We start from the raw sequence: 20838 nt of genomic DNA on the forward strand, positions 1-20838 counted from the left end.
GAGTGGGACGTATTTCTATTACGTTAATAATAGTCTATTATGTATGGTGCATCGTTCGGTTAGAGTTATAAAGTGAGCAGTACCCCCATCGTTTTCCTCGCGTTATCTAGAGTCTTAACCAGGCTGGGCAGACCACGTGTGGTGCTTTCATCCGAGGAGTTCTGGGCCAGGACGAGTGGACCTGCACATTGGATTACCTTACCCGGGCGACGGCGAGCCCTACACGGCTTGGATTATCTACTTGCTTTGGGTGCTTTGATTATGCCATGGATAACAGCCAACACTGGTAAGTGTTGGAACTACCCCCGAGAGGAGTCCAGGTGAGACGGCGCTCTAACCCGAGTGAGGTCGCCTCACGTCTCTTCGTTGTGGACCGGCAGCTACCGTCTACAAGAGGGCCCAACTGTATTCATCTGTGGACCAAGGTTCTGTGGGCACCGTGTTCAGCACTCTGAATTCTCCCAAGAAATCGTTGGCCAGATGGGATATCGCCAGCGGCTCTCCTAACCCCCCCCCCCCCCCCCCTACTGACTTACAACCAGCAGGACCCCCCTTTAGTGTATCCAGCTATAATTATTAAGTACCATCGCTATAGTTCCCTAAAGAACCAGGTTGTATACTTGCTTCCTGCGTAACCAGAGATTGGACATTCAATGTTGATTTGCCTACGAATACTCATTTGCCTTCAAATCATAAATGTCATTAAGTGAACGTTGTATATACCCTTTGCTATATATTAAATATTCGATTTATACATTTGTGTGGACTTGGTTTCATGGTGGGAAAGTGTTCATCATATCTATATCATGTACTGTGTGGCCAGTAGTTAAAGTACATAAAGCGGTAGTGGTTTAATGATACCATACTTATCAATACAGTCAGGGAATTGTACCCCTCAGTTACACTATGAATAGTGTACCAGTGGGAAGTAGTGATGCATACTATGAATAGTGTACCAGTGGGAAGTAGTGATGGATACTATGAATCGTGTACCAGTGGGAAGTAGTGATGGATACTATGAATCGTGTGCCAGTGGGAAGTAGTGATGGATACTATGAATAGTGTACCAGTGGGAAGTAGTGATGGATACTATGAATAGTGTACCAGTGGGAAGTAGTGATGGATACTATGAATAGTGTACCAGTGGGAAGTAGTGATGGATACTATGAATAGTGTACCAGTGGGAAGTAGTGATGGATACTATGAATAGTGTACCAGTGGGAAGTAGTGATGGATACTATGAATAGTGTACCAGTGGGAAGTAGTGATGGATACTATGAATAGTGTACCAGTGGGAAGTAGTGATGGATACTATGAATAGTGTACCAGTGGGAAGTAGTGATGGATACTATGAATAGTGTACCAGTGGGATGTAGTGATGGGCAGAAAAGGCATCTTTTATCCTACCGATCCCCTTCACATTCCCCAGGAAATAGCAATATAATGGATTAGAAAATGTGTCCCGGGTAGAAATGGTGGTAGAAATCAGCAATAAAACTCATCAATCATTACGCAGGAACAACCTGTTCATCACCACAGGGAGCCATTTGAAAAGAACAATTGATTCGTAAAACGATCCATTGCCGGTGGAAAACGGAATACTGATGTAGGTTTATGTGTCTGGATTGTCTGAACACACATCGGCTGGGTAATGATACAGGGATGTGTTCAGACAATGCAAAGAAATCACTGTTTAAGCCCAAGCTTAAGAAGCACGACTTACATTTACAATATAAGAATATACTAATCTTGTATATATAATATAATAATCCTGCTGTATTTCTTATAAAAGCTTTCTGTACATGGGATAGAGTGTGGTTTTTTACGTAATGGGGGCGACAGTGGCTCAGGAGGTAGAGCAGTCGTCTAGTAATTGGGAGGTTCCCGGTTTGATTCCCACTCCAGGGCAGCGTGTCGAAGTGTCCTTGAGCAAGACACTTAACCCCAAATTGCTCCCGATGAGCAGGTCGGCTCCTTGCATGGTTGCAACCCGAATCTGGGTTGCACATGATTGGTGGAACTCCCTCTGGTGTTGTGGGCGTGCTATTCACTGACCTTTGGGAAGTATTTCGACATGTACATGGGTACCTGAGTGGTGTAGTTGTAGTGTATCTTGTAGACCAGGCCCATTGCAAGTTGCTGTACTCTGTCGTCTACTCTAAGCCATCCTAGGTAGTCAAAGTGGGCAGGGGTGAGGTGGGTTTTAGGAGTAAGGTCAAGCAGTAGTCTGACCAGTTTGTTTTGTGACGTTTGTAATCTTGTTTTTAGCACCTTTGAGGTGCTTTGGTACCATGAGGTGCAAGCATAGTCGTAGTACCCTTGAATGAGTGCTCCTGCCAGAGTCTTCAGGGTATTCTTGTTTACCAGAGAGGAGATCCGGTACAAGAATCTAGTTCGTTGGTTGACTTTTTTTATTACATTGGATGCCATTTTGAGATGTAGAGGGAACACAGGAGATGTAGAGGTACACAGGAGATGTAGAGGAACACAGGAGATGTAGAGGAACACAGGAGATGTAGAGGAACACAGGAGATGTAGAGGAACACAGGAGATGTAGAGGCACACAGGAGATGTAGAGGTACACAGGAGATGTAGAGGTACACAGGAGATGTAGAGGTACACAGGAGATGTAGAGGAACACAGGAGATGTAGAGGCACACAGGAGATGTAGAGGTACACAGGAGATGTAGAGGTACACAGGAGATGTAGAGGAACACAGGAGATGTAGAGGAACACAGGAGATGTAGGAACACAGGAGATGTAGAGGAACACAGGAGATGTAGAGGAAAACACAGGAGATGTAGAGGAACACAGGAGATGTAGAGGAACACAGGAGATGTAGAGGAACACAGGAGATGTAGAGGAACACGGGAGATGTAGAGGAACACAGGAGATGTAGAGGAACACGGGAGATGAAGAGGCACACAGGAGATGTAGAGGGGAACACAGGAGATGTAGAGGAACACAGGAGATGTAGAGGGACACAGGAGATGTAGAGGAACACATGAGATGTAGAGGAACACAGGAGATGTAGAGGAACACAGGAGATGTAGAGGAACACATGAGATGTAGAGGAACACAGGAGATGTAGAGGAACACGGGAGATGAAGAGGAGGACGAGATGTAGAGGAACACAGGTACGCTCCTGTCATTGATAATGATATACTTTATATTCTGTCTGTCTGGGTCTCTCTTCTCTGTCTGGCCAGTCACCAGTACCCTGTGCTGAACTTCTCCATCTTAAAAACAAGGGTTTCTCTAAATGAGTAACATTATACTCTATTCACTGTATGCCGATTTTGCCTTTCAACTTCCTGTGAGCTTGTGACACTTTATCTAGAAAGGGGTGCATTATCCTCCCTTCAGTTCAGCTACAGGATATAAAGAGATGTGGCAGAAGTTGGCGGGGCTTATACAGTCATTTCATTTCAAACCTTTATTTCAACTCGTAAGACACCCTCGTTTACAGCGACGATGAGTTTACAAAACAAGACAGCAATTTCATACATATAGGCACAATAAATAAGAATAAGATTCTGATTCAGATTCATTTTATTGTCATCATTCGGTACCTTGTACAGCAAAAAAAAGTGAAATTTGCTTTGTTGTGGTTCCTCGACCGTAGTAGCATCCAATATAATGTAATTTCTTTAAAAAAAGCATAGAATAAAATAAAACAAGATAAAATAACAGCAAGATGACTATATACAATTCTAACAAAGGGTGCAGTGCAGATAACAGGATGCGCAGTATGCAGATATTACACTATATAAACGATAAATAAAAGAAATGGCTATGTACAGTTCCAACTACAAAAATGCATGTGATGTAATGTGCAATGAGCAATGTGCAATAATGAATAATAAAGAATAAATAATAATAAATCAGCTCAGACGGTTCAAGTCAACACACAGTGGTCAGAGATCATACTTTTAAATGCAGCAAAAGAAGGAAGAACCTCCAGCTTCAGAGTCAGAATCACAGTCTTCAGCCCCTGTAAATATAATTCTGTACTGTCTCTTGGTGCTCTTGTGTCTGTACGTCTCCCGTGCATCATGGCTGGTGCTTAATGCTGAAACAGATGTCTTGCTCTTCTCTCAGTGGACAGACTCCTGAAAACTCTGAGTTGAGTTTCCTGCAGAAAGCCCAGATGCTGGAGACCTATGGTGTGGATCCTCATCCTTGCAAGGTTGAGTGGCTCGTTCTCGGTCTGCTGTTGAAACACCTCAGATTCTCGTGCCTATTCTGTCCCAGGTTTAGCATCAAACTCAAATGTGCAAATGTTACAGTAAAGTGCAATTGTAATACATAAAGGTGATTAAACTGGGTATATGATATATACATTAGTATAATATAAATTAGTAGCCTACGGTAGCCTATATGATGGCATATAGATGATCTATAAAACAGTAAAGAGATGGATCACAAATGGGTGGATTTCTATAATATACTTGTCATAAGGACATACTATGCAGGTTATTTAGACAATAAATCGACACACTTCTCTCTTCTTATTAAAAGTATTTATTGGACTACAGTATGTTAACCTGATGAAAGCAAGGGTAGAAATGTTGGTAGTAACATAGTCCAGTTGATTGTGTGATCTTCAAATTGTTTTGCTGTATTCCCTCTAAATAATGTCCTGCACCTTTTTGGGTCTTATAAAAAAAAACATCATGGTAGTTTACCTGTATTTTCTTTTGTTTTACCATTGTATAAGTTATTTCCTATGGTACAGCCATGGTAAAAGTCATGGATTGCCATGGTACCATTATTTGTACTTGAATGATACCATGGTATAATCCCAATTTAAACAATGATACAGATGGCACATGGCATTTTCTGTTACCATGGTAGTAGTGACCATGAATATGATGGAAATCACATTATACTGTGTTTCAGTGCTATACATATAGTTTATGTTCTATTGTCATAGGTGATGTCATATTTCTGACCTTGCTACATACTTTTATATTAATTTATATACATTGTATTTAAATGTTATCTTTTCATAATTTTTTTTAAATTATTTGATATTGTTGAAAATAAACCATTCATTCATCCATTCATTCATGTTGTCTTTGTTACAGGACGTGTCTGGGAACCCGGCCTTCCTCGCCTTCACCCCCTTTGGTTTCGTGGTGCTTCAGGGAAACAAGAGGGTTCATTTCCTCAAGTGGTGAGTAAAGTGGGTTTTGTCTCTGGCGCGTGGAATTCTTCCTGTTACCTCCAGCTACACACTGTAGGCTTGGCTGGTGTCTGATCTCTCTCTCCCGCCACAGCTGGTTGGCCGACAGTTTTCCCATCTGCCTTTGTACCTGTGACCAGTGCTGGAGGCTAGCATACACACAGATGGCTAATTACGCCACCTGCACACTGGCACTGGTACGATAGCACAACAATAGTAACATCAGTAGCCTTGCCTTGTTGTAGATGGGTGTAACAGTGTTAGAAATGTGATTTATTTAGGTGTGAATTTGACCTGAATTGAAACCCCAGCCGGTATTTGTTGTTTTGGAGCCACCTGTGATGTTTTGGTTCACTGCATATCGCGCTGTGTGCCCCTGTTGTGTTGCCGTAGCCACTCAGCGGTTCTGTATCTCTCTGCTGAGGGTATGCAATATGTGCAGTGACCAGAAGACTACAATTACTGTGGTTTATGTGTCTTCTGCAGCCGAGAGCCAATAAACGGTGAAAAACACTTCAGAGTCACTCTTCTATCTCCCACTGATTGAGAACCATTACACGAGCACACGAGACTGTAAATGAATGACGAAGCACATCTATATCCGGGCGCCTTCTCTTCTACACCGACGACGCGGCCTTTTAACCGAGAAATCACAGGAGTGTGCTTAGCGTAATATCCAGGCAAACACAGCACTATGTTTACAGTATTCACGGTGGCCTTGTTTGTTTACCTCCAGCAGAACGTTCCCCATTCACTCCATGTCCCCCGGTGTGCTGGGAGTATTACCCGACGTGCGCTTTGTCAGCCGAACATGGAGCTCTGTTGATGTTTATGTGATCCTCCTAGTGGTTTTCATGAATATTTAAAGACCCTGTGGCTTTCTGTTCAGATGGATGTTTGCGCACATGTAACCGATTCTCCCACCCCCCGCTCTCTCCCCCCTGAACAGGAACGAGGTGACCAAACTGAAGTTCGAAGGGAAGACGTTCCACATATATGCAAATCAGAAGGAGGTGAGAGCGTGAATAATTGAACAGAGTTTGTGGGGATAAGTGGAATTCACACGGCGGCCGTTTTGCTCTTACGTCGTGCTCAGGTTGGAAGGAAGTCCCAACCTGAGTGTGACATACTGTACAGTGAGAGCAAAATGGCTGCCGTGTGAATATGGTCACTGGGAAGAGTTGGATGTTGTGAGGTGTTGTCTGGCCGCTCCTGGGGGGGGGGGGGGGGGGGGGGGGGGGTCATCAAAGCGAAGCAGGCTATTCTTGGTCCTCCCTCCACAATGGTGGAATGAACTCCCCACCACAGTCAGGACAGCTGGAAATAAATCCCAACCTGAGCATGATATACAGTAAGAGCAGAATGGCTGCCGTTTGAATATGGTCATTGAGAAGTGATGTTGTGTGGTGATCGTCACGTCTGATGACACTGCCAGGACGATGTTGCATGCTACTAGCGTTTTCACCGCGTCAGAATGTGACTCTGGGCTGTCTCAGGGCTTGTGATTATATAGCGTTATTTTTCTGGGCGCCAGTGTCTTTTTTCAATTGTTCCCAATGAGGAGTGAGCGTATGTGACAGCATGCGGCCGCCTAGAGGAAAAGCGCTGCACCTGGCTTCTTTTTCCGGTTCTAGACAGTAAAATAACAAATATATAACGTTAATCAAAAGCAACAACCCTAGTCTGTCATACAATGGTGGTTAGGTGGTTGGTGATAGTTACACTGTTGCTAGTCTGTCATACTGCCCCCTCAGAAAACTATTTTAAAAAACAGCTAAAAACACATATGTTTAGACAGGCCTTTGGTCATATATAGGCACCCTTTTTGTCCTCACTGTGCCTATAGTTTTTAATTAGTGACTGATGATTTTATTTTAATAATTGTATTCTATTATTTTATTTGGTTTCACTGTTTTTAACTGCTGTCTGTTGTTGTTGTCATTTATTTCAGATTTTTGTTTTTGTTTTTATATGCTAGCTGTAGTGTAAAGCACCCTGTGCATTTGTGCTGTATTGTATGAATGAATGACCTTTATTTATATAGCACCCTTCACTGTGAAGGGTGCTATATAAATAAAGGTAATTCATTCATACAACGGTGGTCAGGTGGTTGGTGATAGTTACACTGTTGCCATACTGTAGATACAAAACTCACACGCAGCCTTTTTTTCTCACTGCCAGCGCTTCATCCCAGCGCTTCATCCCAGCGCTCCTCAGCGCCCTGCAGCACTTTTCTGCCAGTAAAAAAAATGCTGTCTGGACACAAGCCCTCAGTGTGTTATATTGTCCTGCACACCCCTCTTATTCTCAACATGCAGGATAAGAAGATCATCTTGACGTACTTCGCGCCCACACCGGAGGCCTGCAAACACCTGTGGAAGTGTGGAGTGGAACACCAAGCCTTTTACAAGTGAGGCCCTTTAACTCCTCCCCCTTGTCACCACAGCGTAGACTCCTGGCTTTAGTCGCAGACGTAGGATCAGATTTCCCTTATATTCCATAACCGTAACAATTCCTACAATGGGAAAACTGACCCTGAATCTGTGGCTAGTATCTGTTTCACCCAACACTCTAAAGCCAACCATCAATTTTAAAAGCCACAACCATGTTACCATATTTGTATTTATAATTTAAATCGTATAACGTTAATTTGCTGCATATTAAATCACTGTAAATACGAATGTAAATCATTGTTTCGTTGTACATATTGTGTATACAGTTTATAACGTTATTGTTTTTTACGTAACGTTAGTAGGTAGCTAGCTAGCTAGCTAGCTTGCTAGCCGGCATGGTGCAGTGCTTTGCCCCAGACAGGCATTCTACTGGTAAGTGTAGTTCTTTTTTAACTCATTCCCCGCCAACAGCGTTTATATACGTGATTGGCCGACAACCGTTAAACGTCAACCACGTATATACGTTATTTGGTCCGTTTTCCTTTTTTTCGATTTTAATATTCTATTCAATGTCATGGACCTGTATGTTGCCGTTAAAAGGCATACTGGGACGCAGAGGGTGCAGTACCGGCCAGATCCTCCCAGGTGCAGTAAACTCTGTTCCAGACCATGTGTTACGTTTAAACCGCTCCGGGCGCAGCCTAGAGGTTCACTCGGTATCATTTGAAGCGCGTCAAATGCCCCCGATGCATGTGTTGTGCTGGATTATGTCGTGGACCAGATGGACATCAGATGGACCAAATGGCGATCAAACAATTGAAATATTCTTTTTGGATTACCCCCGACCTCAGGTAAGGACTATTTGACGTAAATTCCAGCTTGATCCTGCAATGTTTTCATTCCAATCCAACTGATCGGTGTCTGTGGTGTTTATAACGAATGCCGTTACTGGCAATCAAAGCATCAGAAATGACCCCCCCCCCCCCCCCCTTTCATGGATTCATGATGAAACATAATACCTATTATATACAGTTGATTTGAAAATAGTAGCGTGTCCAGGGATGAAACGCCAATGCTTATAGTAGAATTCACGTTGCGCCCTATTACTCACTTGCCAGGAATGATCCCGGATCACTCTGAAATTATACTTATATTCACCACGGGATAACACGTGAACGTATGCATGAAGAAATTATCTCTTTTTTGCATCTTGGACGGAAGAAAGTCAGTGTCAAATGACTATAGTATTGTCTCCATTATAGCTATAATATAGAATATAGATATAGCTCTACAAACACGGTGACGCGCTCCTATCTTTAAAGCTGGACCCGGCTAATCCCCAGCACTGAATGAGTTAAGGACAAATTAAACAACCTTATAACTAATTTAATTTCAACCAAAAATTCTTAAACAATAATGTTAGTGATAGAGAGGAGAGGACGATGGTACGGTCCTGTAGGGGTGTCTGAAAGTGTTGGTTAATATATAGTTACAGGTTGTTGTTTTTTTCCTCTTTTGGGGAGGGGGTTGTCTTTCATATTAGCTATATTTTATAAGGGGGACAAATAGAATAGAAGTACTTTATTGATCCTGAGGGACATTCTGCACCACAGATCGCTCACAATAAACATTTAGGTAGTCAAAAATAAGAATAATAGTACACAGTCAGAGATATACATTCTAAATATGTATATACATTCTAAAATATACAATCTTAAAAATATACAGTAAAATGTTAAATGTACAGGAAGATATACATGGATTTATACTGTTACTCTGTGCTCAGTGAGGCACAGTGAGGCGTTATACAGTCTGATGGCTGTTGGAATGAAGGTCCTCGTGTGATGAAATTGACCTCTTCTCAATATAGAGGGGGACATGTCCCCCTGCAACACCCCCCCCCCCCCCCGTAAATCTACACCTCTGACTGCAATACATCTGAGAGAGCCGCCCTGTGGGCGCCGTCGCCGCAAGGTGTCCCCACTGCGAGGCCTGTCCTCCGGGGCTGTTTGTCAGCGGACGCGCGCCTCCACTGATCTTTAGAGAGTGAGAGTGTGCACCAGAGCGAGCACTCCAGCGTTCTTCCCTGAGATATGGCTCCTCTGTCTCGGCTGTGACTGATGGCGGGTGGCTTCCCCTCTTCCACCCCGGAAAGGTGCTAAGAAAAACAGCAGCTTGCGAGCGTGAGAGGCCAGATATGATGCGGCCGGTTAATGGATGGTGGGTGCAGAGTGGGGGGGGGGGGGGGCTGAGATCTAGAGTGCTCATGTGACCCCGGGACAGAGAGGTCAGAGGTGTTGATGGAGATGGAGAGGGCAAAGGAAGGGCGGTTTGTACGATGCTGTCACACTCACTCACTCACTCACTAACTGGGGGAACGTGATAGACTGCCTTCGTAAGGAGGCTGCGAGTGTGACGGTTCAGAGAGAAGGAAGGAGGTGAGAGTGTGAGGGTTCAGAGAGAAGGAAGGAGGTGAGAGTGTGAGGGTTCAGAGAGAAGGAAGGAGGTGAGAGTGTGAGGGTTTAGGGTGAAGGAAGGAGGTGAGAGTGTGAGGGTTCAGAGAGAAGGAAGGAGGTGAGAGTGTGAGGGTTCAGAGAGAAGGAAGGAGGTGAGAGTGTGAGGGTTCAGAGAGAAGGAAGGAGGTGAGAGTGTGACGGTTCAGAGAGAAAGAAGGAGGTGAGAGTGTGAGGGTTCAGAGAGAAGGAAGGAGGTGAGAGTGTGAGGGTTCAGAGAGAAGGAAGGAGGTGAGAGTGTGAGGGTTCAGAGAGAAGGAAGGAGGTGAGTGTGTGAGGGTTCAGAGAGAAGGAAGGAGGTGAGAGTGTGAGGGTTCAGAGAGAAGGAAGGAGGTGAGAGTGTGAGGGTTCAGAGAGAAGGAAGGAGGTGAGAGTGTGAGGGTTCAGAGAGAAGGAAGGAGGTGAGAGTGTGAGGGTTCAGAGAGAAGGAAGGAGGTGAGAGTGTGAGGGTTTAGGGTGAAGGAAGGAGGTGAGCGTGTGAGGGTTCAGAGAGAAGGAAGGAGGTGAGAGTGTGAGGGTTCAGAGAGAAGGAAGGAGGTGAGAGTGTGAGGGTTCAGAGAGAAGGAAGGAGGTGAGAGTGTGAGGGTTCAGAGAGAAGGAAGGAGGTGAGAGTGTGAGGGTTCAGAGAGAAGGAAGGAGGTGAGAGTGTGAGGGTTCAGAGAGAATGAAGGAGGTGAGAGTGTGAGGGTTCAGAGAGAATGAAGGAGGTGAGAGTGTGAGGGTTCAGAGAGAAGGAAGGAGTGTGAGGGTGTGAGGGTTCAGAGAGAAGGAAGGAGGTGAGAGTGTGAGGGTTCAGAGAGAATGAAGGAGGTGAGAGTGTGAGGGTTCAGAGAGAAGGAAGGAGGTGAGAGTGTGAGGGTTCAGAGAGAAGGAAGGAGGTGAGAGTGTGAGGGTTCAGAGAGAAGGAAGGAGGTGAGAGTGTGAGGGTTCAGAGAGAAAGAAGGAGGTGAGAGTGTGAGGGTTCAGAGAGAAGGAAGGAGTGTGAGGGTGTGAGGGAGAATGAAGGAGGCTGAGAGTGTGAGGGTTTAAGGAGATGGAAGGAGGTGAGAGTGAGGGTTCAGAGAGAAGGAAGGAGGTGAGAGTGTGAGGGTTTAAGGAGACGGAAGGAGGCTGAGAGTGTGAGGGTTCAGAGAGAAGGAGTGTGAGGGTTTAGGGAGAAGGAAGGGCGTGAGAAGGAGAAGGAAGGGCGGTTTGTACGACGCGGTCACACTCACTCACTCGCTCGCTCACTCACTCACTCACTCACCGGGGAAACGTGAGAGACTGCCTTCAGTAAGGACTCCGGCTCGGCACAAGTTGAGCGGTCGTGTGTGATGGAGAGACACACTGCGCTCTCGCACTGCGCCACAGCGACAACACACACAACTCGAGAGCAAACATGAGTCGTTAAATATTGATGTCTCACTTACCATGACAATATAAACACGCTGAATGTTATATGCAAGCCCTCTGGGGAGATAGTCTATATAGCGCAAGGAGATGACATGCATAATTTAATGGGGGTTCTAGTTTTTCTTTCTTCTGGGCCGCAGGGGGAAAAGTAAACAAAAAATCCCACATACGTAATAGGAGTGATATTGTCTGCCAGTCGATGCACACTGAAAGTCATACATGGAATGTTGTTGTTGTTGTTGTTGGAGCGTCTGTCCTCTTGACCCCTGGCGACCATAAAAGGCAATCTCTTATTCCCACAGGCCTGAGTCTTTATAGTTGCTATAATCCTGTCATACAGGCCTCTCACTCATCCCACCCCCCTGAGAGGCCTTCCTCCCTTTCACTCTCCTGTCCTTGTGATCTTCTCCGCCAGGCTGGACAAGTCGAGTCAGGTGCGGACCGTCTCCAGCAGCAACCTGTTCTTCAAGGGCAGCCGGTTCCGCTACAGGTACGCCGCTACAGCGCAGTGTAAATGACGTCAGGGGAGGGGAGAGGGCGCCCCCTAGAGGGAGCAGGAGATGGGCTCTCCCAGGGGAGGGGAGAGGGCGCCCCCTAGAGGGAGCAGGAGATGGGCTCTCCCAGGGGAGGGGAGAGGGGGCCCCCTAGAGGGAGCAGGAGATGGGCTGTCCCAGGGGAGGGGAGAGGGGGCCCCCTAGAGGGAGCAGGAGATGGGCTCTCCCAGGGGAGGGGAGAGGGGGCCCCCTAGAGGGAGCAGGAGATGGGCTCTCCCAGGGGAGGGGAGAGGGCGCCCCCTAGAGGGAGCAGGAGATGGGCTCTCCCAGGGGAGGGGAGAGGGCGCCCCCTAGAGGGAGCAGGAGATGGGCTCTCCCAGGGGAGGCGGCCTCCTGACACCCCTGTGCCGCCATGGCAGCCAGTCTCACCTGGGGCACGGCAACTGGCACCTCACTACTAGCTAGAGGACACAGGAGGGCACGGAATACAGAAAGCTGTTTGTCATGTTGTCTTATACCCCCCATTAATCTACAGTATGCCCTAGAGAGTGCCATATATCCAGCAGATAATAAGCAAAAGATTAATACGCTGCATGAAGAAATTACCATCCTGCGTACACTTGACATTGAGTTTTCACGGTGCTCGTCTTCTGTGCTCATGTACCGCAGCGACGCCCCTTCATTGCACTGTGTGGCACCAGGGCGTATGTGTTTGTGTTTGTGTGTGTGTGTGTGTGTGTGTGTGTGTGTGTGTGTGTGTGTGTGCTTGCGTGTGTGTGTGTGTGTGTGTGCTTGCGTGTGTGTGTGTGTGTGTGTGTGTGTGTGTGTGTGCTTGCGTGTGTATGTGTGTGTGTGCGTGTGCGCAACTCATTCCAGGTGTTGTTTCTTTGCTTTGTAACAGTGGCCGAGTAGCGAAAGAGGTGATGGAGCAGAGTGCCAAAATCAAACGAGAACCTCCAGAAATACACAGGTAGAGAGGAGCGGCAGCCCAGAGTCTCACTCACCACCGCCAGACACAATCGTAATCAGAACGCATTCACAATCTGGCGTTAAAATTATTCTTCATCGTCTTCTATTCATAGCCACTCTCTGTAGTTGTCTTGCTATGATCAGTGCTCTCATCATGCTACAGTATGATTATGTGTTCACGGTCAACAGTAAATGGTGTAATGAATAACCCCCCCCCCCCCCCCCCACGGCGGTTCTGATTGTTGTGATTCGTGTGTTTTCCCGTTGTGTGTATGTTTCCATATTTGCATGTGTGTGTGTGTCTTTGTCTCCGCAGGGCCGGCCTGGTGCCCAGCCGGAGTTGCCCGTCCATCACCCACGGCCCTCGCCTCAGCAGTGTGCCGCGTACCCGCCGGAGAGCCGTACACATATCCATCATGGAGGGTAAGGCTCGAGGCTGACCCCCTAACCCCGCGACCCTGCCGGGGCTTCAGGCGGGCACGCCCCCAGTACCCACGTGCCTCCGCCTGTATCTCCGTGGTTAAATCCATTTGATACATTTACATTCACATTTTATTCAAAGAGACTTACAAGACATTCTGTAAGGTCAGCAGGAAGGGTACAAATCTGGCAGCTGAGTAACAATGTTCATCAAACAGTGTTTTGAGAAGGTTATTTATTTTAGTTTTTTCCCCCTTCATTTCAGATATTGATTGAAGAAGTGTGTTTTTAGTTGACGGCGAAAAGATTGGTCTGGTTTCGAGCGTCGACTAAAAACACACTTCTCCAATCACTATCTGAAATGAAGGAAAAAGAAAACACGAGATACTTCTGCGTGGCATCGTCTGCGATGTTGAGCCTGTGTGCAGCCTGTGTGCATGAGGTCTGCCACACTTTGCCCACAGACTGTGTTGCAGTGATTGCCGTTGCTATGGTGAGAGAACACGCTCACTCCTCTCTCAGAGCCACTCTCGACTGCAATCACTACTAAAGGACCGCAGAGGTTCGCAGAGGTTCGCAGAGAAGTCACACTGTGCGCGCCATGGAGAACTGGCTCAGGCCTGAAGAAGCATGTGAAGTAGAGGATATAAGTACCGGTTCTTTAATGTCAGGGGCAAAGGGTTGTATGTTCATGAAATACCCCAGAAATCTAGACTAGGTATATATCATGGGGTATATCTTGATCTAAAATAACATGTCTTAACTGTCTAGGCAGCAGATCACACACACACGTGCACGCACACACACACACACACGTGCACGCGCGCACACACACACACACGCACACACACACGTGCACACACACACGTGCACACACACGTGCACACACACATGCACACACACACACACACACACGCACACACACACACGTGCACACACACACACACACACACACACACACACACACACACACACACACACACACACACACAAACACACAAACACACACACACACACACACACACAGAGTAACCAGAGCCATTTGGTTCATTCTTGCAGGCTGGGGGGTGGGGGGCATGCTGCAGGTGTGTGTGTCACTCAGCCTGCTCTATTTCAGGGCTCAGAGCTGCGTGTGTGTGCACGTGCGTGTGTGTACGTGCGTCTCTGGGTCTGTGCGTACATATACGTATGTATGTATGTATGTATGTATGTATGTGTGGAAGACTACGGTGCCAACACAAGGGCTGGACTCAGTGGGTCAGTCAGCCCACCTGCACACTCTCGGCTCGGTCCTCAGGACAGACGGTCAGAGGCTATAACCTCTCAGGTCGACGGTCCTGTTCGACCCCGGGCTGAGCGACCGCTGGCTCCCCCTGTCTACCTGTCACAGTTGAGCCCCTGGCCCTCATGTGCACGTCACTGTTTACACACCTGGACAAGGGGCCAGTTTCAGGCTACAGTAGATTTACCCCGTGTGTATGTTCCACAGCGAGCTGTGAGAAGTGCCCAGGCCCGGTGTGTGCTGACTGGGTGTCTTACAGGAGTATTAATACCACGGCTGAAAATAGCCAGGGTCTTCCTCTCCACTCCATGTATGTCACTGGCCTGGGTGGGGCCTGGGTGGGGCCTGAGCAGGCCTCGGGGCCACCGCTGGGCATCCCAGCACTGCCGCGCGGACCGCACGGCTTGACCTAGCGCACTCCTCTCTCCCCTTGACCGTAACTGAGGCAGAACCCATCGGGTCCGGGTGCTCTGGGAGACGTGGGACCACACCAGGATACAGGGATACATATACATACGTGCATTGCTGCAGCAGCAGTGACGAGACCAGCGCTGCCATGGTGAAGTGTCTGATCCGCATCACCACCAGGGTGAACGTGCACCTGCGCATGATCAACCACTGCTACCGGGACGTGAAGGTGCGCGTGTTGAGCCTGGGGCCTCGCCTGCTGGGCAAGGCCCTGGGCGTCTTGCCCCTCTACCCTTCCCTGACGGAGCAGCAGGAGTCCAACTGTGTCTCCCCCGTGCCCTGCACTCCTCAGCCCTGTGCTCAGCCTGGCACCCCGACAGGTAAACCCGCGCCCGAGCCGCAGAGTGTGTTCTCTGTGTTAAATAGCCTCCACCTCGTTGCCGTCAACGGGATGGAAGCGGGACGACGCCTGTTCAAGTTTACTCTTTTGCTCCTTGAAGGTTCCTGTGTTTGGAGGGTCATTGGGGGTTTAATAGTATTGGTTCTTTTGTTTCGATGTTGTGTCATCCCCTGTGTCTTGTAGACTGACAAGAGTAACTGTGTGTAGCTATGCTGTGTTTGTATTCTGCGTAGCTGCTATTTCTGGTAGTGGAAAACGAGCAATGTGACGATATGGTGATTCCATATTCATGAGCATATGACGCTCATTTGGTTTGTGAACTGCTGTTTGAAATGGTCTTTGAATCACAACCACTTTACACGGCGTCCTCCGTAAGATGCAGTAAGTAACAGGAAGCAGCCTTTTCTGCTTGTTGCCCTGCAGCCGAGCAGATCACTGGATGAACCGGAGGAGATAAACACTGAGTAAAGATGGCCACTGAGACACCCAATCCCTATGGAGTCATCCATCCTGTCTTTCACAGAACCTTTGGTGTCAGCAAGGGCTTAGACAGTACATAGGCCCTAATCACTTTCCTATATTTCCCTTGGGACTTTTTTTTTTTCATCTCTGGATGAAAAGCACATGTTTTTATACATTTTATGATTCGCCTCCTAATCAAAAGCTGAATGTTAATCCTCCTTTAGCTTGAAGGTGTAATATTTCTTCTCTGGCTGTCTGGGGAATGTGACGTGGTCAGCAGTAGCTCAGTGGCTGCTCCTCTGCCGTGACATCTATGCTGTAGTCCTCAGATACTGTAGTTACTAATGGCTTAAGCCCTCGGCAGGAATGTGTGTCATCACTAGAAAATGGTGTTGCTTATTATCATTATTATTATTACATGACAAACTGTTTTCAATATTCAGGAGTGCTGATTACTTGTGCTCATATCTGATTTCATTTTCTATTTTGCGGCGCATATATTAGGATGCTTCACCCTCTCTGATTACTCTTAAATTGCTGAGTAATTATAGGTCTTGGGTATAAGGGTGAATTTAGAAATAGATCAACTGGCTCATGTTAAAGGGGCTCCAAAACAATGCTAATTTATTATGGATTTATTATTGTTTATTAAGCATCTCACACATAGTGATGTCATTGGAAGACACTTAATCATTGTCTTAATTGCAGCTCAATGAAATCGAGACGAAAAATAGCTATCCCCCGAGAAAGCAATTTTGCTATTTTTCATCTACATCATTATCAGCATTATCTTTTTGGTCACATGTGTCTGTTGAATATTTTCCACCTTGGTCAACGACAACTACTTTTTAGTTTGAATGAATGCACACCTTTTGCCGAAGCCTGTGCAGGCAAGGCTATGCACAGTCATAACTGTTACTCCCATCAAATACCAAGTGGTGAATTAGCCGAATGGTAACAGCAATGCCTATGGTGTGAGAGATCTGAGTTTAAATCCAGGCTAAGACGACACTTTTTTTTAACTGATCATGGGTCAAATAGATGAATTAATGCCAACAACACAAATATTACTACAGGGTATATAATTCTCAATTTAAGGCCATCAAATTTATTTTAAAGTCTTACATTTCATTTGCACAGGTATTAAATTAGTTGGGGGCAGCCCAGCTGTTGGAAGATTAAATAATATTAAATATATGAAATGTTTTTGTATTATATTGTATTATATTCAATAGTATAGATTAGGCTACATCATATTGAAAAATGGTCTAGAAATCATGTTGACAGAACGTGCAGGTCATGGGCAGGACATCAACTGGATTTTCATTTTGGAACTATATTTATGCTGCATCTGGACATTGTGGGAAGACGTCTTAACTATGGACATACAACGTGAAAATGCTTACTGGGTTTCTATCAAGCATCCAACCAACAGTTCAAACATAGACCTTACCTTTCTATCAAGCATGCAACAGTTCAAACATACAGATGCAGCTCTCAGGATTCTGAGCTCTGCTCTGCTACTGCGGTAATCATGCACCATTAACTTGGCAGTGCTGTTAACGAGGCGTTAACGATACTGTGCCCTTGCAGTAGAGGTTCGATTTTTAAGAGCTGGATCTGTAGACCTTACATTTCTATCAAGCATCCACCAGTTCAAACATAGACCTTACCTTTCTATCAAGCATCCAACAGTTCAAACATAGACCTTACCTTTCTATCAAGCATCAAACAGTTCAAACATAGACATTACCTTTCTATCAAGCATCCAACAGTTCAAACATAGACCTTACCTTTCTATCAAGCATCCAACAGTTCAAACATAGACCTTACCTTTCTATCAAGCATCCAACAGTTCAAACATAGACCTTACATTTCTATCAAGCATCCAACAGTTCAAACATAGACCTTACCTTTCTATCAAGCATCCAACAGTTCAAACATAGACCATACCTTTCTATCAAGCATCCAACAGTTCAAACATACAGTAGACCTTACCTTTCTATCAAGCATCCAACAGTTCAAACATAGACCCTACATTTCTATCAAGCATTCAACTATTCAAAGATAGACCTTACATTTCTATCAAGCATTCAACTATTCAAACATAGACCTTACATTTCTATCAAGCATTCAACTATTCAAACATAGACCTTACATTTCTATCAAGCATCCAACAGTTCAAACATAGACCTTACCTAACACATCACTAGAAGACATATTCAAACTCAATAACTCTCAAGTTAAATTAATGTGTGCAAAACGTTTACAGTTTTTGGGAATTGTGAGACCATGAGCATAATACATCAGTGTTTTGTTTTTTTGGTGAAGTGCCCCTTTAATTGAGTTGAAGCCTTCAGCAGTTTGGTTTGTGTGGTTATACTGACTACATGGATATATTGGCCACACCACGTTCTATGTCCATATCCTCTGAAACATTAATGTCCCAAATTGGAATCAATAGAATATGACTACGATCGCTAGATTTCAGAGCTCCCAAAGTCTTCGTAGGAAACAATGAAGCCATTTTGTTAATTGGAAAGGGAAGCTTGTTTGAATTACCCTGTCACCCGATAATCCCAAGAGAAGGCTACCAAAGGTGAATGGTCCACTTGAGGGCCCTGCATCCAATACAATCGGTTCCACTGTGATTCATGCCACATTAGCTCATTAGTATTCTGGACACTCAGACATTTCCCTTTCTCCACCTGACCCTGGGGAGCCCCCACCATCAAGCTGGAGCCCGTCAGTCTGCCCTCTGTAACGGACATGCACTGAACACATAGCAGAACGTACCTCTCCACACTCAGCAACACACAGAGCCTACTACTGTATACTGAACACGCTATGCCAACAAGCTAGTCTGAATGAACATACGTGAAAGTTCTGGGGGATTGTGTCAGTGTTATGCAGGATTATCAAGGTGGCCAGATAACTTTGAGTAAAGATTTAACTATATCTCAAGGTTTTGGATTCAAATATAAAACTAAACTTGAATGATTTAGTCGTACATATTGATAATTGTTACTTATGAACAAAATATACGAAGTCATTCGATTATATTTTAGTGCTTTTATTTAGTAAATTCTCTGCTCATTTTATGCCCGTCTATATTTATGCTCATTTTACGCCTATGTCTATTTTGTGTCTACATTACTGCAGTGAATCACTTTGGGCTGCAATTATTGTAAGGTGCTATACAAATAATGTTTATTATTAATTAATATATTTATCTGCATAATCCTGCAGTCAGTCGTGAAATACCCCCCTGATCTCAATACCCCCCTATCAATGCAATATTTTCATGTACTGTAATTATTGTCTCTTTCCTCTGTTCCCTTCTCCTCTTCCTCCCTCCATCCCCCGGCAAGGTCTGGAGTCGCTGCGTGACAGTGCCCACTCGACACCGGTGCGCTCCGTCTCCCACAGCGACTCCTTCATGCCGCGCTCCCGGAGCCAGGCCACAAACTCCAGCGATGGGACAGCGGTGATCTCAGACGAGGCCTACAGCCCCTCCGACAGCGTCCTGCCCACTCCGGTGGCGGAGCAGAGCATGGAGCCGTCTGCGGCATTGTGCCAGACCAACGGCGCGCCCTGCAGCATCGAGGAGGAGGAGTCGGAAGCAGGCACGCCCTCGGCCGGGGCCGATATGGGCGCGGACAGTAGCGCGGCGGTAGAGGGGGGGGAGTCGACGCTCAGCGAGGTGGAACAGGTGAATAAGTTTGTTTTAAGTGTCCTCCGTTTGCTCCTTGTGACCATCGGACTCCTCTTTGTCTTGCTCCTCCTCCTCATCATCCTCACCGAGTCAGACCTTGACATTGCATTTTTACGTGATATCCGCCAGACCCCCGAGTTTGAGCAGTTCCATTTCGAATACTTTTGTCCCCTCAGGCGGTGGTTTGCCTGCAAGCTCCGCTGGGTGGGCGAGTTGCTCATTAACAAGTGAGAGCGAGAATGAGGCCGTAGAGTTCGTAAAGCCCGTTCGTGGGGGTCTGAGAAGACGATTAAGACTCCGGGAGCGATGGAGGGGCAGCCTCGTGAACTCATCCATGAACCCAGCTTCTCTCATCATCCACCTTGGACCACTCCTGGTAAACACCGGGCCAGGAGCTCGCTCTCCTCCTCCTCCATTTTGAGTTACCTCCCACATTTCTCTCTTCCCGCCATTTCCCCCCCCCCCCCACCCCCTCTCTCTCTATTTTTCGTTTTCTACAAAGCCAGAAGACATTTTTTTTCTTTTTTTTTTGAAGTCATTTATTTTTTCAAAAAAGAAAAAAACTGAAAAAATATAAAACTTGAAATCAAAGAACGGAAGTATTTTAAACAGTTCCTTTTTTAGGAACGAGTCATTTTATTGCAATGGATGAAAGTTGCCTCCATTTACCTATTTATTGTTTTGAACATGTATTTGCATAAGGAAAGAATGTGTTTTGTGCGGTAATAATGAAAGTTGTGAGGTCAAAACTAAGAAGGAAGTGGAACATGTTTGGTATGATACAGTTGTAAAAGGAGTGAGAGGAAACTACATTTTAGACGAATTCATCCCTATCAGAATTCAGCTAGACAAACTTTTAGATCTGAGCCCCTCATCTAAAAAATAAAACAACAATCTGTATGGAGTTAAAGTGAAAGTTCAGTGTAGATTTCTGACACAGAACGGTCAGGGTGATTATTACCAAATGCCTTTTATTAAGAAAACAGTCGAGAACTGAAGACAGTTTTGAATTGTGTGGGTTGTTTTAAGGAGTCTGATACACTTTAGTATAAATGGTGTACAAAGTAGAAGCTGTGAAGTTGAACTCTGTTTTTTAAAGTTTTTTTTAAAGGATACAGTTAAATAAACGAGTAATAATGGTGTTATGTGACCCAATAGTGTCAGTTATGGTTAGAGAAGTATTCATCAGCAACCTCTTACAA

At 45.7% G+C, this 20838-nt stretch overlaps 1 protein-coding gene across 2 annotated transcripts in view; it reads left to right on the forward strand.

Annotated features, from left to right (window-relative positions):
- frmd5a (FERM domain containing 5a) overlaps window positions 1-19867 on the forward strand; it is a gene marked incomplete at both ends in the record, with an annotated part of 294584 nt that extends 274717 nt beyond the window's left edge. For both annotated transcript variants that reach the window (XM_084334982.1, XM_084334983.1), the window contains 8 exons: window positions 4102-4189; window positions 5091-5179; window positions 6138-6201; window positions 7507-7598; window positions 11902-11976; window positions 12882-12950; window positions 13266-13372; window positions 19293-19867. In XM_084334982.1, the coding sequence (XP_084191108.1) occupies window positions 4102-4189; window positions 5091-5179; window positions 6138-6201; window positions 7507-7598; window positions 11902-11976; window positions 12882-12950; window positions 13266-13372; window positions 19293-19867 (1159 nt within the window). The remainder of the gene's footprint in view (window positions 1-4101; window positions 4190-5090; window positions 5180-6137; window positions 6202-7506; window positions 7599-11901; window positions 11977-12881; window positions 12951-13265; window positions 13373-19292) is intronic.
- Window positions 19868-20838: the final 971 nt, after the last annotated feature.

The sequence above is a fragment of the Notolepis coatsorum genome (assembly GCF_963971535.1).
Source record: "Notolepis coatsorum genome assembly, chromosome: 18".
NCBI lineage: Eukaryota > Metazoa > Chordata > Actinopteri > Aulopiformes > Paralepididae > Notolepis > Notolepis coatsorum.